The sequence below is a fragment of the Amphiura filiformis genome, unplaced genomic scaffold (assembly GCF_039555335.1).
Source record: "Amphiura filiformis unplaced genomic scaffold, Afil_fr2py scaffold_22, whole genome shotgun sequence".
NCBI classification, from domain to species: domain Eukaryota; kingdom Metazoa; phylum Echinodermata; class Ophiuroidea; order Amphilepidida; family Amphiuridae; genus Amphiura; species Amphiura filiformis.
Genome location: NW_027305486.1, coordinates 442,902 through 463,765, shown reverse-complemented (window position 1 = coordinate 463,765; position 20,864 = coordinate 442,902). Strand labels below are relative to the sequence as shown.

Genomic DNA, 20,864 nt, shown 5'->3' with positions numbered 1-20,864 from the left:
ATATCATTTTTTTTTAATTTTTGATATATCTAAAAAATATTAAATATGTCACATATCAGCCACCGTAAATGTCAATTAGTATGATCGAGCATATATATTTCGAGACGTTTCACCCCATAACATATTCGCCCTACTACCGGTCAGGGGATGGAATGCTCTCTTATATTTTCATGTTCCTCTTATCATTTTTGGAAGACTTTTGTGTTCATACTTTTTGATTTATTCCGTCCCTTTTTAAAAGTTGGTGTTTTCATGTTTATATCATTATAGTGTCTTTTATATTATAGTATTTTTTGGGGCGAAGTGGTATTGAAGTGAAACGTCTTGAATTTATTCCAATTCCATTCTATAGCTACTGTCGACAAATTTCCAGGGCTGTGTGAACATTTTTCACGATTTCGTCGGAAATATATCGATTTGGAGCATCAAATTTCAGGATGGTAATGAGAAATTTACTATCTAGTATGTGATATCAGCATGAGAAAAATCGTTGGTGAGGGTGAGGCTGTCGATTGCGTCATGGACTTTTAACAAAATTCAAGTGATATACTTCAGAAAGTACAAAAGTTGCTGTGACAGCTATCTTTAATGCATATACTAACAGCCTACTGTGCTACAATAATTGCCTATTAGTCATTTTTTGTAATTTTGAAAACAAAGTACAAAATATGGTTCAAGCATGCATTTTATTTTTTCATCAATCTTTGAACAAGAACAAATGATAATTGACTTATTATCGTAATAGGTAGACCTCTTTTCTTTGCTTCGGGCCCCATGGGCCCCATAGCATGGCTGACGCATAACGTAACTAAAATTTTTTCCCATTAATAATCATCGGAGGTCAAATCAAGTCGATTCATGCAAAAAGATCCGGATAAAACTATTTTTTGACATGTAAACCATCAAAACGCATAACGTAACAAAAATTAGACCCACTCGATTTTTCCGACAGTGTAACCTCCAAAACGCATTACGTAACAAAAAGTTAGACCCACTCGAATCTGTTTCTTATTTCGATATTAACTGGAGGTCAAGTCATGTCCATATATGCGAAGAAATCCGGATAAAAGAGCTTTTCCAACAGTGTAAACTCCAAAACGCATAACGTAACAAAAAGTTAGACCCATTCGAATCTTTTTCTTTCTTCGATAAATATTAACTGGAGGTCAAGTCATGTCCATATATGTGAACAAATCCGGATAAAAGAGCTTTTCCGACACTGTAACCTCCAAAACGCATAACGTAACAAAAAGTTAGACCCACTCGAATTTTTTTCTTTCTTAGATAAATATTAACTGAAGGTCAAGTCAAGTCCATATATGCGAAAAAATCCGGATAAAAGAGCTTTTCCGACAGAGTAACCTCCAAAACGCATAACGTAACAAAAAGTTAGACCCACTTTAATCTTTTTTCTTTCTTCGATAAATATTAACTGGAGGTCAAGTCATGTCCATATATGCGAAAAAATCCGGATAAAAGAGCTTTTCCGACACTGTAACCTCCAAAACGCATAACGTAACAAAAAGTTAGACCCACTCAAATTTTTTTCTTTCTTCGATAAATATTAACTGAAGGTCAAGTCAAGTCCATATATGCGAAAAATCCGGATAAAAGAGCTTTTCCGACAGAGTAACCTCCAAAACGCATAACGTAACAAAAAGTTAGACCCACTTTAATCTTTTTCTTTCTTCGATAAATATCAACCGGAGGTCAAGTCATGTCCATATATGCGAAAAAATCCGGATAAAAGAGGTTTTCCGACAGTGTAACCTCCAAAACGCATAACGTAACAAAAAATTAGACCCACTCCAAACTTTTTTTTTTCTTCGATAATTAGGAACGGGAGGTCAAGTCAAGTCGATTCTGAAAAAAAAATCCGGATAAAAGAAATTTATAGAGCTCAAAACTCGAAAAAACAAGTTTGTTACGTTATGCGTCGGAGTACTAAAAACACATACAAAAGGGACAACTTTTAGCATGACTGACGCATAACGTAACAAAATTTTATTTTGCTCCAAAGTGTTCCAAAACGCCTGGAAATTGCTTTTCTTATTCCATTGATAATCATTGGAGGTCAAATCAAGTCGATTCATGAAAAAAAATCCGGATAAAGGAACATTTTCGACATGTAAACCATCAAAACGCATAACGTAACAAAAAGTTAGACCCATTCGAATCTTTTTCTTTCTTCAATAAATATTAACCGGAGGTCAAGTCATGTCCATATATGCGAAAAAATCCGGATAAAAGAGCTTTTCCGACAGTGTAACCTCCAAAACGCATAACGTAACAAAAAGTTAGACCCACTCGAATCTTTTTCTTTCTTTGATAAATATTCACTGGAGGTCAAATCATGTCCATATATGCGAAAAAATCCGGATAAAAGAGGTTTTCCGACAGTGTAACCTCCAAAACGCATAACGTAACAAAAAGTTATACCCCCTCGAATCTTTTTATTTCTTCGATAAATATAAACCGGAGGTCAATTCAAGTCGCTTCGTGCAAAAAAATCCGGATAAAAGAAATTTATAGAGCTCAAAACTCGAAAAAACAAGTTTGTTACGTTATGCGTCGGAGTACTAAAAACACATACAAAAAGGGACAAATTTTAGCATGGCTGACGCATAATGTAACAAAATTTAATTTTTGTTCCAAAGTCGTCCAAAACACCAGGAATTTGCTTTTTTCTTCCATTAATAATCAGCGGAGGTCAAATCAAGTCGATTCATGCAAAAAAATCCGGATAAAGCAAACTTTTAGACATGTAAAATCGTCAAAACGCATAACGTAACAAAAAGTTAGACCCACTCGAATCTTTTTCTTTCTTCGATAAATATTAACTGGAGGTCAAGTCATGTCCATATATGCGAAAAAATCCGGATAAAAGAGGTTTTCCGACAGTGTAACCTCCAAAACGAATAACGTAACAAAAAGTTAGACCCACTCGAATCTTTTTCTTTCTTCAATAAATATCAACCGGAGGTCAAGTCATGTCCATATATGCGAAAAAATCCGGATAAAAGAGGTTTTCCGACAGTGAAACCTCCAAAACGCATAACGTAACAAAAAGTTATACCCACTCGAATCTTTTTCTTTCTTCGATAAATATAAACAGGAGGTCAAGTCAAGTCGATTCGTAAAAAAAAATCCGGATAAAAGAAATTTATAGAGCTCAAAACTCGAAAAAACAAGTTTGTTACGTTATGCGTCGGAGTACTAAAAACACATACAAAAAGGGACAAATTTTAGCATGGCTGACGCATAACGTAACAAAATTTTATTTTTGCTCCAAAGTGCTCCAAAACGCCTGGAAATTGCTTTTCTTATTCCATTGATAATCATTGGAGGTCAAATCAAGTCGATTCATGAAAAAAAATCCGGATAAAGGTAAATTTTCGACATGTAAACCATCAAAACGCATAACGTAACAAAAAGTTAGACCCATTCGAATCTTTTTCTTTCTTCGATAAATATTAACCAGAGGTCAAGTCATTGAGTCCATATATGCGAACAAATCCGGATAAAAGAACTTTTCCGATAGTGTAACCTCCAAAACGCATAACGTAACAAAAAGTTAGACCCACTCGAATCTTTTTCTTTCTTCAATAAATATTAAGCGGAGTTCAAGTCATGTCCATATATGCGAAAAAATCCTGATAAAAGAACTTTTCCGACAGTGTAACCTCCAAAACGCATAACGTAGCAAAAAGTTAGACCCACTCGAATCTTTTTCTTTCTTCGATAAATATTAACTAGAGGTCAAGTCATGTCCATATATGCGAAAAAATCCGGATAAAAGAACTTTTCCGATAGTGTAACCGCCAAAACGCATAACGTAACAAAAAGTTAGACCCACTCGAATCTTTTTCATTCTTCAATAAATATTAAGCGGAGGTCAAGTCATGTCCATATATGCGAAAAAATCCGGATAAAGGAAGTTTTCCGACAGTGTAACCTCCAAAACGCATAACGTAACAAAAGTTAGACCCACTCGAATCTTTTTCTTTCTTCGATAAATATTAACCGGAGGTCAAGTCATGTCCATATATGCAAAAAATCCGGATAAAAGAGGTGTTACGACAGTGTAACCTCCAAAACGCATAACGTAACAAAAAGTTAGACCCAGTCGAATCTTTTTCTTTCTTCGATAAATATTAACTAGAGGTCAAGTCATGTCCATATATGCGAAAAAATCCGGATAAAAGAACTTTTCCGATAGTGTAACCGCCAAAACGCATAACGTAACAAAAACTTAGACCCACTCGAATCTTTTTCTTTCTTCAATAAATCTTAAGCGGAGGTCAAGTCATGTCCATATATGCGAAAAAATCCGGATAAAAGAACTTTTCCGACAGTGTAACCTCCAAAACGCATAACGTAACAAAAAGTTAGACCCACTCGAATCTTTTTCTTTCTTCGATAAATATTAACATGAGGTCAAGTCATGACCATGTATGCGAAAAAATCCGGATAAAAGAGGTTTTCCGAGAGTGTAACCTCCGAAACGCATAACGTAACAAAAAGTTAGACCCACTCGAATCTTTTTCTTTCTTCGATAAATATTAACTAGAGGTCAAGTCATGTCCATATATGCGAAAAAATCCGGATAAAAGAACTTTTCCGATAGTGTAACCGCCAAAACGCATAACGTAACAAAAAGTTAGACCCACTCGAATCTTTTTCTTTCTTCGATAAATATTAACTAGAGGTCAAGTCATGTCCATATATGCGAAAAAATCCGGATAAAAGAACTTTTCTGACAGTGTAACCGCCAAAACGCATAACGTAACAAAAAGTTAGACCCACTCGAATCTTTTTCTTTCTTCAATAAATGTTAAGCGGAGGTCAAGTCATGTCCATATATGCTAAAAAATCCGGATAAAAGAGGTTTTACGACAGTGTAACCTCCAAAACGCATAACGTAACAAAAAGTTAGACCCACTCGAATCTTTTTTCTTTCTTCGATAAATATTAACTAGAGGTCAAGTCATGTCCATATATGCGAAAAATCCGGATAAAAGAGGTTTTCCGACAGTGTAACCTCCAAAACGCATAACGTAACAAAAAGTTAGACCCCCTCGAATCTTTTTCTTTCTTCGATAAATATAAACCGGAGGTCAAGTCAAGCCGATTCGTGAAAAAAAATCCGGATAAAAGAAATTTATAGAGCTCAAAACTCGAAAAAACAAGTTTGTTACGTTATGCGTCGGAGTGCTAAAAACACATACAAAAAGGGACAAATTTTAGCATGGCTGACGCATAACGTAACAAAATTTTATTTTTGCTCCAAAGTGCTCCAAAACGCCTGGAAATTGCTTTTCTTATTCCATTGATAATCATTGGAGGTCAAATCAAGTCGATTCATGAAAAAAAATCCGGATAAAGGTAAATTTTCGACATGTAAACCATCAAAACGCATAACGTAACAAAAAGTTAGACCCATTCGAATCTTTTTCTTTCTTCGATAAATATTAACTGGTGGTCAAATCATGTCCATATATGCGAAAAAATCCTTATAAAAGAACTTTTCCGATAGTGTAACCTCCAAAACGCATAACGTAACAAAAAGTTAGACCCACTCGAATCTTTTTCTTTCTTCAATAAATATTAAGCGGAGGTCAAGTCATGTCCATATATGCGAAAAAATCCGGATAAAAGAACTTTTCCGACAGTGTAACCTCCAAAACGCATAACGTAACAAAAAGTTAGACCCACTCGAATCTTTTTCTTTCTTCGATAAATATTTACCGGAGGTCAAGTCATGACCATAATATGCGAAAAAATCCGGATAAAAGAGGTTTTCCGACAGTGTAACCTCCGAAACGCATAACGTAACAAAAAGTTAGACCCACTCGAATCTTTTTTCTTTCTTCGATAAATATTAACCGGAGGTCAAGTCATGTCCATATATGCGAAAAAACCCGGATAAAAGAGGTTTTCCGACAGTGTAACCTCCAAAACGCATAACGTAACAAAAAGTTAGACCCACTCGAATCTTTTTCTTTCTTCGATAAATATTAACTGGAGGTCAAGTCATGTCCATATATGCGAAAAAATCCGGATAAAAGAGCTGTTCCGACAGTGTAACCTCGAAAACGCATAACGTAACAAAAAGTTAGACCCACTCGAATCTTTTTCTTTCTTCGATAAATATTAACTGGAGGTCAAATCATGTCCATATATGCGAAAAAATCCGGATAAAAGAGCTTTTCAGACAGTGTAACCTTCAAAACGCATAACGTAACAAAAAGTTATACCCCCTCGAATCTTTTTCTTTCTTCGATAAATAGAAACCGGAGGTCAATTCAAGTCCCTTCGTGCAAAAAAATCCGGATAAAAGAAATTTATAGAGCTCAAAACTCGAAAAAACAAGTTTGTTACGTTATGCGACGGAGTACTAAAAACACATACAAAAAGGGACAAATTTTAGCATGGCTGACGCATAACGTAACAAAATTTAATTTTTGTTCCAAAGTGGTCCAAAACACCAGGAATTTGCTTTTTTCTTCCATTAATAATCAGCGGAGGTCAAATCAAGTCGATTCATGCAAAAAAATCCGGATAAAGCAAAGTTTTAGACATGTAAAATCGTCAAAACGCATAACGTAACAAAAAGTTAGACCCACTCGAATCTTTTTCTTTCTTCGATAAATATTAACTGGAGGTCAAGTCATGTCCATATATGCGAAAAAATCCGGATAAAAGAGCTTTTCCGACAGTGTAACCTCCAAAACGCATAACGTAACAAAAGTTAAACCCACTCGAATCTTTTCTTTCTTCGATAAATATTAACTGGAGGTCAAGTCATGTCCATATATGCGAAAAAATCCGGATAAAAGAGCTTTTCCGCCAGTGTAACCTCGAAAACGCATAACGTAACAAAAAGTTAGACCCACTTGAATCTTTTTCTTTCTTCGCTAAATATTAACTGGAGGTCAAGTCATGTCCATATATGCGAAAAAATCCGGATAAAAGAGCTTTTCCGACAGTGTAACCTCCAAAACGCATAACGTAACAAAAAGTTAAACCCACTCGAATCTTTTTCTTTCTTCGATAAATATTAACTGGAGGTCAAGTCATGTCCATATATGCGAAAAAATCCGGATAAAAGCGCTTTTCCGCCAGTGTAACCTCGAAAACGCATAACGTAACAAAAAGTTAGACCCACTCGAATCTTTTTCTTTCTTCGCTAAATATTAACTGGAGGTCAAGTCATGTCCATATATGCGAAAAAATCCGGATAAAAGAGCTTTTCCGACAGTGTAACCTCCAAAACGCATAACGTAACAAAAAGTTAGACCTACTCGAATCTTTTACTTTCTTCGATAAATATTAACTGGAGGTCAAATCATGTCCATATATGCGAAAAAATCCGGATAAAAGAGCTTTTTAAACAGTGAAACCTCCAAAACGCATAACGTAACAAAAAGTTATACCCCCTCGAATCTTTTTCTTTCTTCGATAAATATAAACCGGAGGTCAATTCAAGTCGCGTCGTGCAAACAAATCCGGATAAAAGAAATTGATAGAGCTCAAAACTCGAAAAAACAACTTTGTTACGTTATGCGTTGGAGTACTAAAAACACATACAAAAGGGACAAATATAAACCGGAGGTCAAGTCAAGTCGATTCGTGCAAAGTAATCCGGATAAAAGAAATTTATAGTTGGTCTACTTTAAACATAAGATCTCTGAAGTATTCGTTATTTTTTAAATTTGTATATAGAGGACAAATATGGCATGGGCCGAGTTTTGACTTGAACAGAGGGAGGGAGGACTTCCAACATAAAATCTTTTAAGTATTTGTTACTTTTGAATTTTTTTCATTTCGGGGGACAAATTTGGTGTGGACGAGATAGCATGGGCCGAGTTTTGACTTGAACAGAGGGAGGAGGACTTCCAACATAAAATCTTTTAAGTATTTGTTACTTTTGAATTTTTTTATTTTGGGGGACAAATTTGGTGTGGACGAGATAGCATGGGCCGAGTTTTGACTTGAACAGAGGGAGGAGGACTTCCAACATAAAATCTTTTAAGTATTTGTTACTTTTGAATTTTTTTTATTTCGGGGACAAATTTGGTGTGGACGAGATAGCATGGGCCGAGTTTTGACTTGAACAGAGGGAGGGAGGACTTCCAACATAAAATCTTTTAAGTATTTGTTACTTTTGAATTTTTTTTATTTCGGGGACAAATTTGGTGTGGACGAGATAGCATGGGCCGAGTTTTGACTTGAACAGAGGGAGGGAGGACTTCCAACATAAAATCTTTTAAGTATTTGTTACTTTTGAATTTTTTTTTTTAGGGGGGACAAATTTGGTGTGGACGAGATAGCATGGGCCGAGTTTTGACTTGAACAGAGGGAGGGAGGACTTCCAACATAAAATCTTTTAAGTATTTGTTACTTTTGAATTTTTTTATTTCGGGGGACAAATTTGGTGTGGACGAGATAGCATGGGCCGAGTTTTGACTTGAACAGAGGGAGGGAGGACTTCCAACATAAAATCTTTTAAGTATTTGTTACTTTTGAATTTTTTTTATTTCGGGGGACAAATTTGGTGTGGACGAGATAGCATGGGCCGAGTTTTGACTTGAACAGAGGGAGGGAGGACATTAAACATAAAATCTTTCAAGTATTTGTCATTTCTGATCATTTTAATTTTTTTGTTACGTTATGCGACGAGCAGCAAAAAGTTGTCCCTTTTCCTTAGTGCCAAACGGTTTTGAACGCATAACGTAGCAATTTGTTATGTTATGCGATTTTGTTACGTTATGCGTCGTTACACATGTGAAAAAGCTGATGTAGACTGGCTGGTACCTTAAAACTTACCATTTCTAAAATTTAGTTTAAAATTCCTTTGCTTTATGACCTACTTTTGACATGCAGTGTTGCAGAAAATATTCGTGCTGGATAACATCTGAAAACATGACGAAATGTAAAATATGTTTAAAACAATGGTTAGACTTCATAATAACCAGTTTGAATGTTCTTATTATAAAATGTAATTATAAAGTTAATGAAGTTTGAGACACGTGGTAAGTTGGTGTAGACTGACTGGTACTTTGAGGCTTACCTTTTCTAAAATGTAATTTAAAAGTTAACGAATTTTGAAGCACGAGGCAAGCTGGTGTAGATGGGTTGGTTGGCCTACTTTTAGACCTACGCCTACAAACATCATATCCATCATTTCTCTACCTGACTCGAGTGGAGAAACATCGTTTAATATCAGCTGCATGTAAAATAATTTATTTGGTGATCCAGATTTTTCAACCAAATTAGAAAGATGAAGTTGCTCGTCATTTTGTGTCTGTTTGCTGTAGTCCATGTTGCCGTCTCAACAGGTAAGTTAATTTGGTTTTCTCAGTTATTTTCAGTCCTACTTTGGTCTTTGATATTCCGTAAAAAACAACTGTAAGCGGTGAGCTCCTTTAAACTAGACAGATTTGACCTAGAAACTACAGTGATGTCATGATATGAACATGGCCAGCTTTGAATGAATGGACTACTAACACTGTCAATGCACAGAACGTATACTGTTGTTTCTATCCGACAACTCTGAATCAAGTATTACAAATTTTATGGTTTTTACACATAATGGATAATATATTAGTAAAATGTGATATTGAAATTCATATGTATATCAACTCGATGAGAAATACTTGGAGTAAAAAATTTTAAAAATATTTTAGATGAATTTCACCATACGATCAGAATTTGAGCATCTCGAGTGTGTTGTCAAGTTAGGGTGTTTAATATCATGATTTTTTATTGGCCGTAATTTACCCTAAAATGCCGTTATTGTAAGTTTAAAAGACCCAAATTTCACTACTTTTACCAAATTCGAAGTAAACCTGATACACACAAGTATTATACTTGTTGATATTATTCGGGAAAATTGGAAAAAATATTAATGTCGGAAATGTAATAACAAAAATTAGTTCCTCGATGGTTCGGAAATTAATGCCCTATGGTGCTACCTTGCGGCGAAAGGAAAGCATCGTATCTTTGTATTGTGTCTTTTTTATTTAAACTCTTAATAGTAATTTAAGTAAGTTCTTAATCTTTGATTTTGTTTTTACATTTAGAGTCAGAATGTTACTCTGATGCACTTGGACAAGATTATCGTGGTTCAGTTCATCGAACCATGGATTGCAAGGAATGTCAATCCTGGACATCCCAAGATCCTCACGCACACACCAGAACACCAGCAAACTATCCGGACGCTGGTCTTGGCGAACACAACTATTGTCGTAATCCGGACGATGAGCCCAATGGCCCTTGGTGTTATACTACAGATCCGGAAACTCGATGGGCATACTGTCCCGTGTATGACTGCGGTAAGTTTGTTGTTAAGTTAGTCCAGTTAAAATCTACGCACCCCAATGTCACCCCTTCAGACAACGCCATGTGAAATTCACCCTCCTTGTGTGGAAGATTAATGTCATGTCTTTCATAGTGGATGTATGTATTTCAACAAAAATACGGAACTCAGCTAATCTAATAATAAATTGTTTCTCTTTAAGAATTTTATTATTAATAATAAATTCAACACTTATTCAAAGATTTTAGAGCAGTTCAGTTACGTAACAAGTCGATAGTATGGACATGTTTTAACTCGCAAACCACCAAAATTCGTCATGCGTTTGTGTTGTAAAGACACCACGGTAATTTAATGCCCGTTGTGAGAAATTAATGCCCTATGGTGTTACTTGTGGCGAGACGAAAGCATTGCTTTCTATAAGTTGCAAGTTGCTAAGCATTCGACTCGGTGAAGGGACGAGCTACCGCTGCTTATATCTATAATCAAAAATAAGTAATTTAGTTACGTTCTTTTTATAATCGGAATTGGTAACTAATGCAATTTGACACTTTGTTTGTATTGTGTTTTTTTTTTAATTAAACTGTTAATAGTAAATAGTAATTTAGTTAAGTTCTTATTGGATTTTGTTTTTGTATGCAGCGTCAGAATGTTACTCTAAACCACATGGAGGAGATTATCGTGGTTCAGTTAATCAAACCACAGATTGCAAGGAATGTCAATCCTGGACATCCCAAGATCCCCACGCACACACCAGAACACCAGAAAACTATCCGGACGCTGGTCTTGGCGAACACAACTATTGTCGTAATCCGGACGATGAGCCCAATGGCCCTTGGTGTTATACTACAGATCCGGAAACTCGATGGGCATACTGTCCCGTGCCTAACTGCGGTAAGTCTTTGTTAAGTTAGTCCAGTTAAAATCTACGCACCCCAATGCCACCCATTCAGGCAACGCCATATGGAATTCACCCTCCTTGTGTGGAAGATTAATGTCATGTCTTCCATAGGTGGTGTATGTATTTCAACAGCTAATCCAATAATAAATTGTTTATCTTTAAGAATTGTATTATTATTAGTAAATTCAACACTTGTATTAAAGATCAATCTTTCAAGGATTTTGGATAAAACTAGCAAAAGTTATATAGGTTGGTAATATCTCTGCATCGTCTTGTTTTTATAGATATCGTCAGCCTGCTACGCTAATTGCCTAAGTCATTTTAACATGTTTCTCATTTGCAATTTTGATTTTCTGAGTAATAAACCCATAATTAATCATATGTCCAGCCACATTCTTCAATATTCCACAAGTTAATAAAAAATGTGGTTGGAAATATGATTAATTATGGGTTCATTACTCAGAAAATCAGAACTGCAAATGAGAAACATGTAAAAATGACTTAGGCAATTAGCGTAGCAGGCTGACGATTAGAGATTATCTCAGTAGCTAATTAGTAGGGTAAAGACAAAAAAAAAAAAAAAAAAAGGGTAAAGACAAGTTAAAGATTGTATGACATCATAACCTGCGCTTTTATTCTGATCACAAATTTGTTGATTATCTTCATTCACGATCTCATATTAACTATTGGTCTTAGAAATATGCTATTTTGACAAAGTCCACTTAGGTAATCATAATAATTTTTACCAGAGCTATTAATTTGATATGCTAGTTTAGGTCCTACATTTACAAAGAAATCGTTGAATTCATTTGATATGACTGCGGGGTCTGTGATTATATTGGTCTGATAGAGTTTGTTTTTGTGTTCGGCTAATAACATTGTTGATCGTCTTCAACGTTTGCTGCATATTATTTTTGACATTTTCATTTTTTTAAATAATAACTGCGCTTAGATTTCCTGATTACATACACCATGTAATTTATTTCTCAATGTATTGATTTTTTGATGAGGAAATATTGCTTATGTAACTTACTTTTACTTTACCTTTCGATGTCTATTTCTCAACTCACATCCAAATTTATTCACCCGGTAATTTTTCTGGGACATCCTATACACACCTACATACACCCCCCTATATAGATACACACACCACCTGTACTTCGGCCAACCGACTCTATTAACATGTTCCATATTATAACCAGGAAGATTATAATATTAATGCGGCTTTCCTTTAAGATGAGTTTCTGAGAGGCCTATAACAGTAAAACCATGATTTGTCGTTTAAGGGGTCGAATTTTTGGTCAAATTGCTCAGAAATGGGAGGAATATGCCGTGTTTGCTGTGAATATTTACCTAGCAATATTGATCTTAGGTTCAAAATTGATTGTGCATATCAATGACCAAACTATCTAGTTATATATTTGAGCATGAACACTTTGTAAATAGGCCTGTATATTTTGATGTTGCATCTTAGCTCACGCACTATTTATTTTAGTGGCAACGAAGATGTTATAAATTCGTCGATTTCGCTACAGCTTAGCCTTAGTATGTTAAACACTTCAAATAAATAATTACGATACTTACTTCCAACTTTGGAGAAGGGCATATGCCTTGATGAATCGCAGACAGTTCGGTGTAATTTTGCAAGCTAGGTAACGCCTTTCAACAACTACGCACTGTTATCGGGCTGTGCTGTTGGTGAAGACCGAACGAGACTACTATTTGTCTTGTTGCAAGAAACCAGAAAAAGAATACATGAATAGTAGGTCAAACTCCATTCTTATAATATACCTACGTCTCTTGTTTTCCTTACAGATAACGGTGATGCAAAGAGGGAGAACAGTGCCAGTACATTGATTGGTCATCGCAAGAATAAATAAATTAATAAACAAATAAATAAATAAATAAATAAATAAATAAATAAATAAATATATATATATATAGAAAGAAAAAGAAAGAAAGAAAGAAAGAAAGAAAGAAAGAAAGAAAGAAAGAAAGAAAGAAAGAAAGAAAGAAAGAAAGAAAGAAATGGATCTAAGGAAGCTTAAGGAGACACATATCTTACGCCTTACCAATGTTCTCCTCCTCTTCTTATAACCCTCTGTACACAGGTGTCGACTGCAGACGATAAGTTCCAAATTTTCTTTAAAAATTCAACAATGTCAGTATTGCACATTGAAATGATCATTTTTGGAATTATATAGAACGAAAAATCCATTAAAATGAGTACAAACAAGCCCACAAGTGGTTTTTGAGATAACTTTTGATATTTTGGGCTATTTCAATAACCACAGAACCAAAGCTCTGAAAACCTACTGCAAAGTGGTCTGATATAATGTTATTTAAGTGTTGACGATATATTTAGCAAAAAATATTTGCCAAAAATATTAGACAATAACATTTAGACATTTATAAAACCCGACATTTTGTGTTATTAAAACCTTTTCATCAAATTACCAAAACCCACAATGTAACCCGTTTAAACCATATCGTCTTTGTTTGGAACACCTGTCAAAACATTTACTAATAATGAACAGAACATGAACAGAGCAAATAACAAATCTACAGAAAGCCAAAGAATTAAGGTACCAGTTATGTTCACCCCCTGTATGTCCTAAACCAAGACAGATATGTCATAATTGGAACCAGCAGCCAATAGCAGCATCTTTTAGCTCGAATTTAAGACCTCATTTGTTGAAATTGTTCAAGAAATAAACACACGACGATCCAAAAACCCTAGGAAGATACCAATTGAAAACTTGCAGTTTGCTCCATTGCAATTGTACACAAACAAGAGAACTAGCGCCGTTATTCCATTGATTAGCAGTTAAAACTAGCGTCGTGCTTTCATTGATTAGAACACAAAAGTGCAACTTTTGAGTTGGTTTCTTCATTACGTTTTAGATCACCGTTTCTATAATTCTCAGCCAATTTCAACAAATAAGGTTTTGCTGCTTGCTTTAATTTTACATATTTGTCTTTATTTAGGATATACAGGGGTGAACACAACTGGTACCTTATTTTTTTCCTTACTGTATTATAAGTCTGAACTGAGATTAAATACTGCATGTTGACATCAGTATGTGTGCAACTGTATTCGTTTTGTGTGTGAGTACGATCTGTCCGTTGCAGATGTGCCAGGACCCCTCCCCTTCAACCTTCTGAAAACGAAAAACATTGAGGGAAGAGGGTTTGACCCCTATTTTTCTAACATTTTCCGATTCGGGTTCCTCAGAATGACAAATAGATGAATTTGCATTTACCGTAAAATTCGGAGGAACGAAATATTTTATGAGCGCACTCGATTAATCCTCCTTTCAAAAACCAAAAACCCTCCAAGAAATTATCATCATGCAGTTATTGTTGCCTACATGTATGTACACAACAAAGGGGCACTCACAATAGGCAATTGATCCCTACTGGTAGCGCTGTGTTGTAGATATAGGAGATGAACTAGTTAGCGTCATATATCACAAAGTATAAAAGCTATGAGTTTAGTACTTGCTATATGTTTCAATTACTTATTCTTTTCAAAATATCTGAATTTTCAATCTGGTACAAGCTTTAATAACGGGGGACCATACATTTGTATGAGAAAGAAATCATACCGTTATATCCAAACTCCCGTGTTATTCCAATGCACATTTTGCTTCACCGGGCCGCCCTGGCTTGGTCGCATTTGGAAGAGGGTTGTCACGAAACCGTAATAGGTACACATTTAGTACTTTCTGTCAATCAAGTATGGTTTATTTTTTACATGTCAATCTTTAAATCATTAGCATAGTCCTTATAATAATGGGGAACCGCCTTGATGAGTAAATGACAGCAAACCATTGAAAAATACCCCAAAACTCGGTCAGTGGAGCTCCGCCCGTACATGTCAATAGCGTCATTATCGATTGGATTAGTCGACCGTAGCGGACAATGCGATCGCTCATTTGGATTAATATTATCACGTGGAAATAAATTTACATTGGACAATCGATTACTATAATGGTTTTACTGCATATCCGGTTTAATCTTCACTAAGCGGGTTTATGGCTGGAAAGGTCACGGTGAATTTGTCGTAGACATAACTGCACTACGTTCGTTGGGTTTACGTATAGTTTTGTGGTAATCAGATGCCTCATCTTGTCTGATTATGCTAATAAATATAGTTTTAAGTAATAATAACTTAAGATCATTGTTTACTTAATTTTTAAATTCACACAACATTGTATAGCATATAAAACTTCATCATCAAAGAGTGGTTCCATGAAGTGGATTGAATTCTGTGGAGCAATTGTTAAAATTTTGACAAATTCAAAAAGTTAAGTTGGGTTAATTCATTCATTTTGTTTGAGTTGCAATAAGTGCTTTAGGATCTTAGTATTTCCAGCTTAAAAAATTGAATGAATGGAATTAATGCTTAGAGCAATAGATACAGCCAGTCGTATATGCATATCAATACAGAGGAAAGTGGGTTCGATGAGAGAAGATAAGAATCTATTCTTATCTTCTCTGGTTCGATGCACCCAAGTTGAATCAATGGGTGCTTCCTATATCTTTAGATATATTTGTCTCAGCATAGCGCCACCATGAATATTGCAATTGCGTTTAGATATAGTCTCCGGTCAGACTGTATGAGGCTATCACGAACATACTAGGAACGACGAGCGTTAGGACCGACACAAACTGGCTGTGTAGGAGACTAGTTGGATGTGAACGGCACTGTGACGTTTTACCGCACAATGTTGTAATACCTAACCGGTATGGCGTTAGCAGTGACCGCCTCTTCGCAATCTCTCTACTGTCATCGTTCAAACGTCTAGCGAATTACCATAATTATTTGAGTGGTCACGATAATCCCGCTTAATGTAATATTTCAATCGATATCGTCCTATTATGTCGAATTAATTACTTACCGCGTGTAACCACCATCACTATTCACCTAATAATTATGATTGATTAAAATACCACCAAATGGCCATGAAAGTACCTTTAGTCGCATCGACTAAAACCCGTTCATAGTTTTTCACGGACCAAATAATGGGGACGATTTTAGTTCAGTGATTATTTTCTCGTATCAGGGCCGGATTTACCTTTTTGGGGGCCCTTGGTTTTTGATTTAGATCTAAGATCGATGGTGGGAGCATTGATACAAGGATAGATTTTATTAGGTTTTTTGCACTCGAAGCGCACGAAAAAATTTCAATTTTTAAAACTATTTTTGCTATATAGGCCAGTACGGGCGAAGTGCATGTATATCGTCAAGCTCATTGTGCCTCATACAGTAGATCAAGATGCAAAGCTGATCAAATAACAAACCTAGCTCTGGACCTTAATCTCCAACGTGAATCTTTCTGGATTCATAAAACTTCCATCACTAAAGAATGCGAAAACATCCATTCCCTGGCTATAAGAAACCCCGAAAATACCATATGGGGTAAAATCAAACCTCAGGTTAAACAAAATCTGAAGGTTGAAACTGATAACCATTGGAAATCTGTTGTTGAGCCCCTCTTGAGCCAGGGGGATATCCCTAAGCTGTTGGAAAAATGTGAAACCGATTTAACCTGGAAATCCTTGATATATTCTTTACCCAAAGGTGTGTTAAAGTTCGCTATTAACGCCTCCATAGATAGTCTACCTTCCTTTACAAATTTAAAACGCTGGGGCAAACGACTTTTTGACACTTGTCCTCTCTGTAAGGGTAAAGGTACCTTACTGCACATACTCAATAATTGCCAAAATATGCTTGATAGGTACTTATGTTATTCGTATAATTATTGCTATCCACATTCAAAGGGGCTGAATCGTTTAAGTGTGGCAATCTACAAATCTATGCCGACATTGAAAACAATACCATCGGTGGTGGTACAATACCGCCCAACATAATTGCCACATCCCAAAAACCCGACATTGTTTTATTTTGGCCTACAGACAAGCGAGTCATTCTGTATGAATTGTCGGTGCCATTTGAGCCGAACATTGGTAAAGCCAACTCTATCAAACATGATCGGTACGCTTCCCTTGTTTCCGACATTACCGACGCCGGGTATGATTGCTCGTTAATTGCCATCGAAGTCGGCTCTAGAGGCTTGATTGACACCGACAACAAAAATAGGCTGACTCGTTTGTCAAAACAAATTAACACCCCAAAAAAATTCAAGGTATTGAAAGACCAAATTACCAAGTCTGTTCTCATTTCATCTTACTCAATCTTCAACTCGAGACATGAGCCAAAGTGGAATGTCCAAGAAGTTATATAACTGTTTTCTCACCGCCATGATGTATTTCCTCATTGTTTATGTGTATATTTGCTGTTTGTAATTGTGTTTACCCTTGCCTGAGATCGGTATGGATCTCAGTTGATCTTGGTGTTCTATGTTCTTCTTCTTTTGGTTAATAAAGATGATTAAATAAAATGTCAAGTTCAGCCTCGTACGTGTTCTTCCCCCGTTTGAAGCGTACGTGTTCTCCTCCCTCTCCCCCCCTCCCCCGTTTGACTGATGACGTAGGTAAATGAAGGGGGCACTTTTTCGCGCTCTCATCATACAATCACAATCACTTTGACAAAAGAAGCGGCTGATTTTATCCATATGTTTAAAAACCATGAAATTTGTAATACTTAATTTGGAATTTTTTCTGTGAACAACAACAGTATACGTTCTGTCCATTGAGAGCATTTATAGTCCCTTTTCTCACAGCGGGCACATCTCATTTCATGACGTCACCGTTTTTCTAGGCCAAATCTGTCTCGTTCGAAGGAACTCACCGCTTAAGTTGGTTTTTGCGGAAAATCAATTTTAAACGTCTTATTTTCTCAAAAAAGGCGTCATTTTCATTGTCCTCATAATATTAGCTTGCCAATGCTATGATGTTGTTTTTGCTATAGACCTGCCCTTTAATGGACTATCAACTAATTAATCATAATTAATGCTTACTTTATATTGGTCAATATCGCTACAGGTAAAAACTACTATATTATCACGATTAACAATAGTAAATTAATTGCTTTCATAAACAATAAGGATCGACCAAGCATCGATGGTCGATCGAAAGATCGAACTAATTTGTTTCTGGTGCCTAAGATTCATGTAAATTGCATGATAGTTTTACACCCTGATTAATAACGAAAATAACAATAAGTTCAACTGCATGTTCTGTTATAGACTGCAATGTCAATTCCTGACATCGTCTAAAATCAAGTACGTATTTACACTTTTATCTCGAATCAAACTGCCTCTGGTAAAAAACATATATCAGTCAATTGATGAGTGCCCAGGTACATAAAAGATAGATGCGTACATTGCAAATCAATGTCATATCCTTGTAGCCGTCGGGGAACTCCTTTTAATTACACTCAACAACGGAGCTGGCAATTTTAAGCCCTAGAAATAACATGTCTAATAGTGTGTCTTAAAGGGAAGACCGAGATTAATCTTCAGGACTGGCGTCACGGTGCCATGAAACAAAAAAAGGCAATTGGTAGTCGACAAGATTGAAAATGCTACATATCTTTTATGACGTGGAAAGATATTCTAAATAAAATGTAAGAAGCTAATGTAAAATACCTTGTTTGCCCGTCAGCCTTTTCGTTTTATGTGTTGTATAACAAAATGGCATTGTAATTTCCTGTTATGTTGGCAATAATATTGATTAACCCGTAAAAGTTGCATAACAACACATTTGCCATTGTATCTTTCTATGTTACGTTGGCAATACGTAATATTCGCCATAAAGTGGTTACGTTATCTCTTGGTTATCGGATCATGCTATTTTAGTATGCCTTCGAGTGCCATGTGTGGTGATTGTTTCGATCGTGGTTTAATACTCAGGCGCGTGATCCAATTGTCATGCTAACATTACGTAACTTCACTGGCGAATTGATTAACCCGAAAAAATATGAAAACCTCTTTTGTGAAATTGAAAAGCAGATTATGTCTATGTCGAATCGAATTCGTTTGTTGGAGACAATTCTTCTCTTCATTGGCTACACGCAACCAAATAAAGACCCAGCAAAAACAAAACGTTTTCAATAAAGGGTATAAAATGTTGCAATGACATTCATAAAACATTCATAAAACATAAAACATAATGTTATTTAATGGTTGACAAAACATTTTGCCAAAATGTTTGTCAAAAATATTTTTACAATAACATTTTGACAACATTTTCAAATGATGTTGTAGTGCTTTTTTTCATATAAAAGGTTTACAAAATGTATGACCTTTATATAACATTTAAATGCTATTCAAAAAATGTTTTGAATAAAACCAAAACGCGTTTATAAAGTTTTAATAGTGCAAGTAGTGCAATTGATATGTTGAAACATGTTCACGAGGTTGCTTTACTGAAGGACATATTCTGTAAAAACCCAAGCAAAATGGGAATATGACATTATTATTGCCTTTCAATGCCAATTCGTTTACTACCAAGGAATATACGAACCTTAATATCCAAACACTTAGAACGTAGAACTCACTCACTTATCAAAACATCATAATTATTGAAGGTGCTTTATGTGCTGCCCTTTTAACGGTAAATTCATCTCCACCTACGCTCATTTTTATAAGTTTCCCATTTTGTTAAAGGAACAAATTACGACTGTTTTGCACTTGAAATGTTAGTTATTTTGGGAATAGACATCTACACTAAGCCTTACCTTTTATTCGTATTACTCAAGGGATATTTCTGACCATACGCAAACCATTAACTCTAACGAGCCCTGACCAATACTCATACTACGTTGAAGAGTTTACTACATGGTATCCATTACATCAGTATTACTCCTGAAACTTACCCATACCCATTACCTTACCCTAAGGTGCAGCCGACTCGATTTTGGAAACATCGAAATATCGATTTCCCTGTACCAGTGTGTACGACACTCTGCAACGAAATGTGCATTTTGTCGGCAGCGACATATACATCATTATGTTAGCGTCAGTCCATCTCATAATAAATCTTATACGGTATATTATATCTAGAGAAATTGTTAGCCTGGCCTTAGCAGGACCGTTTAGCAGCTAAGATTTATATATAGTCATGACCACAATGCTTCACTTTGAACGCTCCCATGGTCTTTAGAATATTACCTCCCTGTGGTAGCAGTTTCAGTTTAAAAAGCGCGTCATTTGGTCATGAATGGTAAAGAAAATATGCAAATAATCGTGTTGATGCAATGTTTGAAAATCTTTGCACGTTATGATGTCGATGATGTTACTTTGTTTTGAAACCAATGGATAGACTCATTTTCACAAACAAAAGAAGGTCAATGCGAAAAGGTCCTTCAGAAAAAAAAGGACTTAATCTTACACAAACGGCAAAACAAACTCACCAAACAAACATGTTAGTGTAAAGTGCTGGTTGTTACGATACATGCTCTTTGTCCTATATGGAGGAGTATGTGTAATGCAAATTTCTCTCTGTACATCTTGAAGAACATACCTGCTGCATCAATGAAATTGTACAGTTGTATCTCCCTGAAGAATAATTGGCTTTTTATGGGTTGTATTTTTCAATATCACTGCTCATTGCATATCACCAGCAATTTCATGAGATGAGAGAAGGATGTGAAAAGCATCTTTTCACAGCGAATACTTTGAACTTGAGTAGACAATTTCAGTTAAGTTACGTGTTTTTTATAAATAACTTCTGTTC

The 20,864-nt window shown here is 35.6% G+C and overlaps 1 protein-coding gene across 1 annotated transcript; it reads left to right on the top strand.

The window, feature by feature from the left end:
* The first annotated feature begins 9,283 nt into the window (after window positions 1-9,283).
* On the top strand, window positions 9,284-19,997 carry LOC140143516 (plasminogen-like). Its single transcript, XM_072165345.1, has 5 exons — window positions 9,284-9,341; window positions 10,086-10,337; window positions 10,961-11,212; window positions 13,035-13,067; window positions 19,888-19,997. Exons 1-5 carry the CDS (start codon window positions 9,284-9,286, stop codon window positions 19,995-19,997), a joined length of 705 nt encoding a protein of 234 aa, XP_072021446.1.
* Window positions 19,998-20,864: the final 867 nt, after the last annotated feature.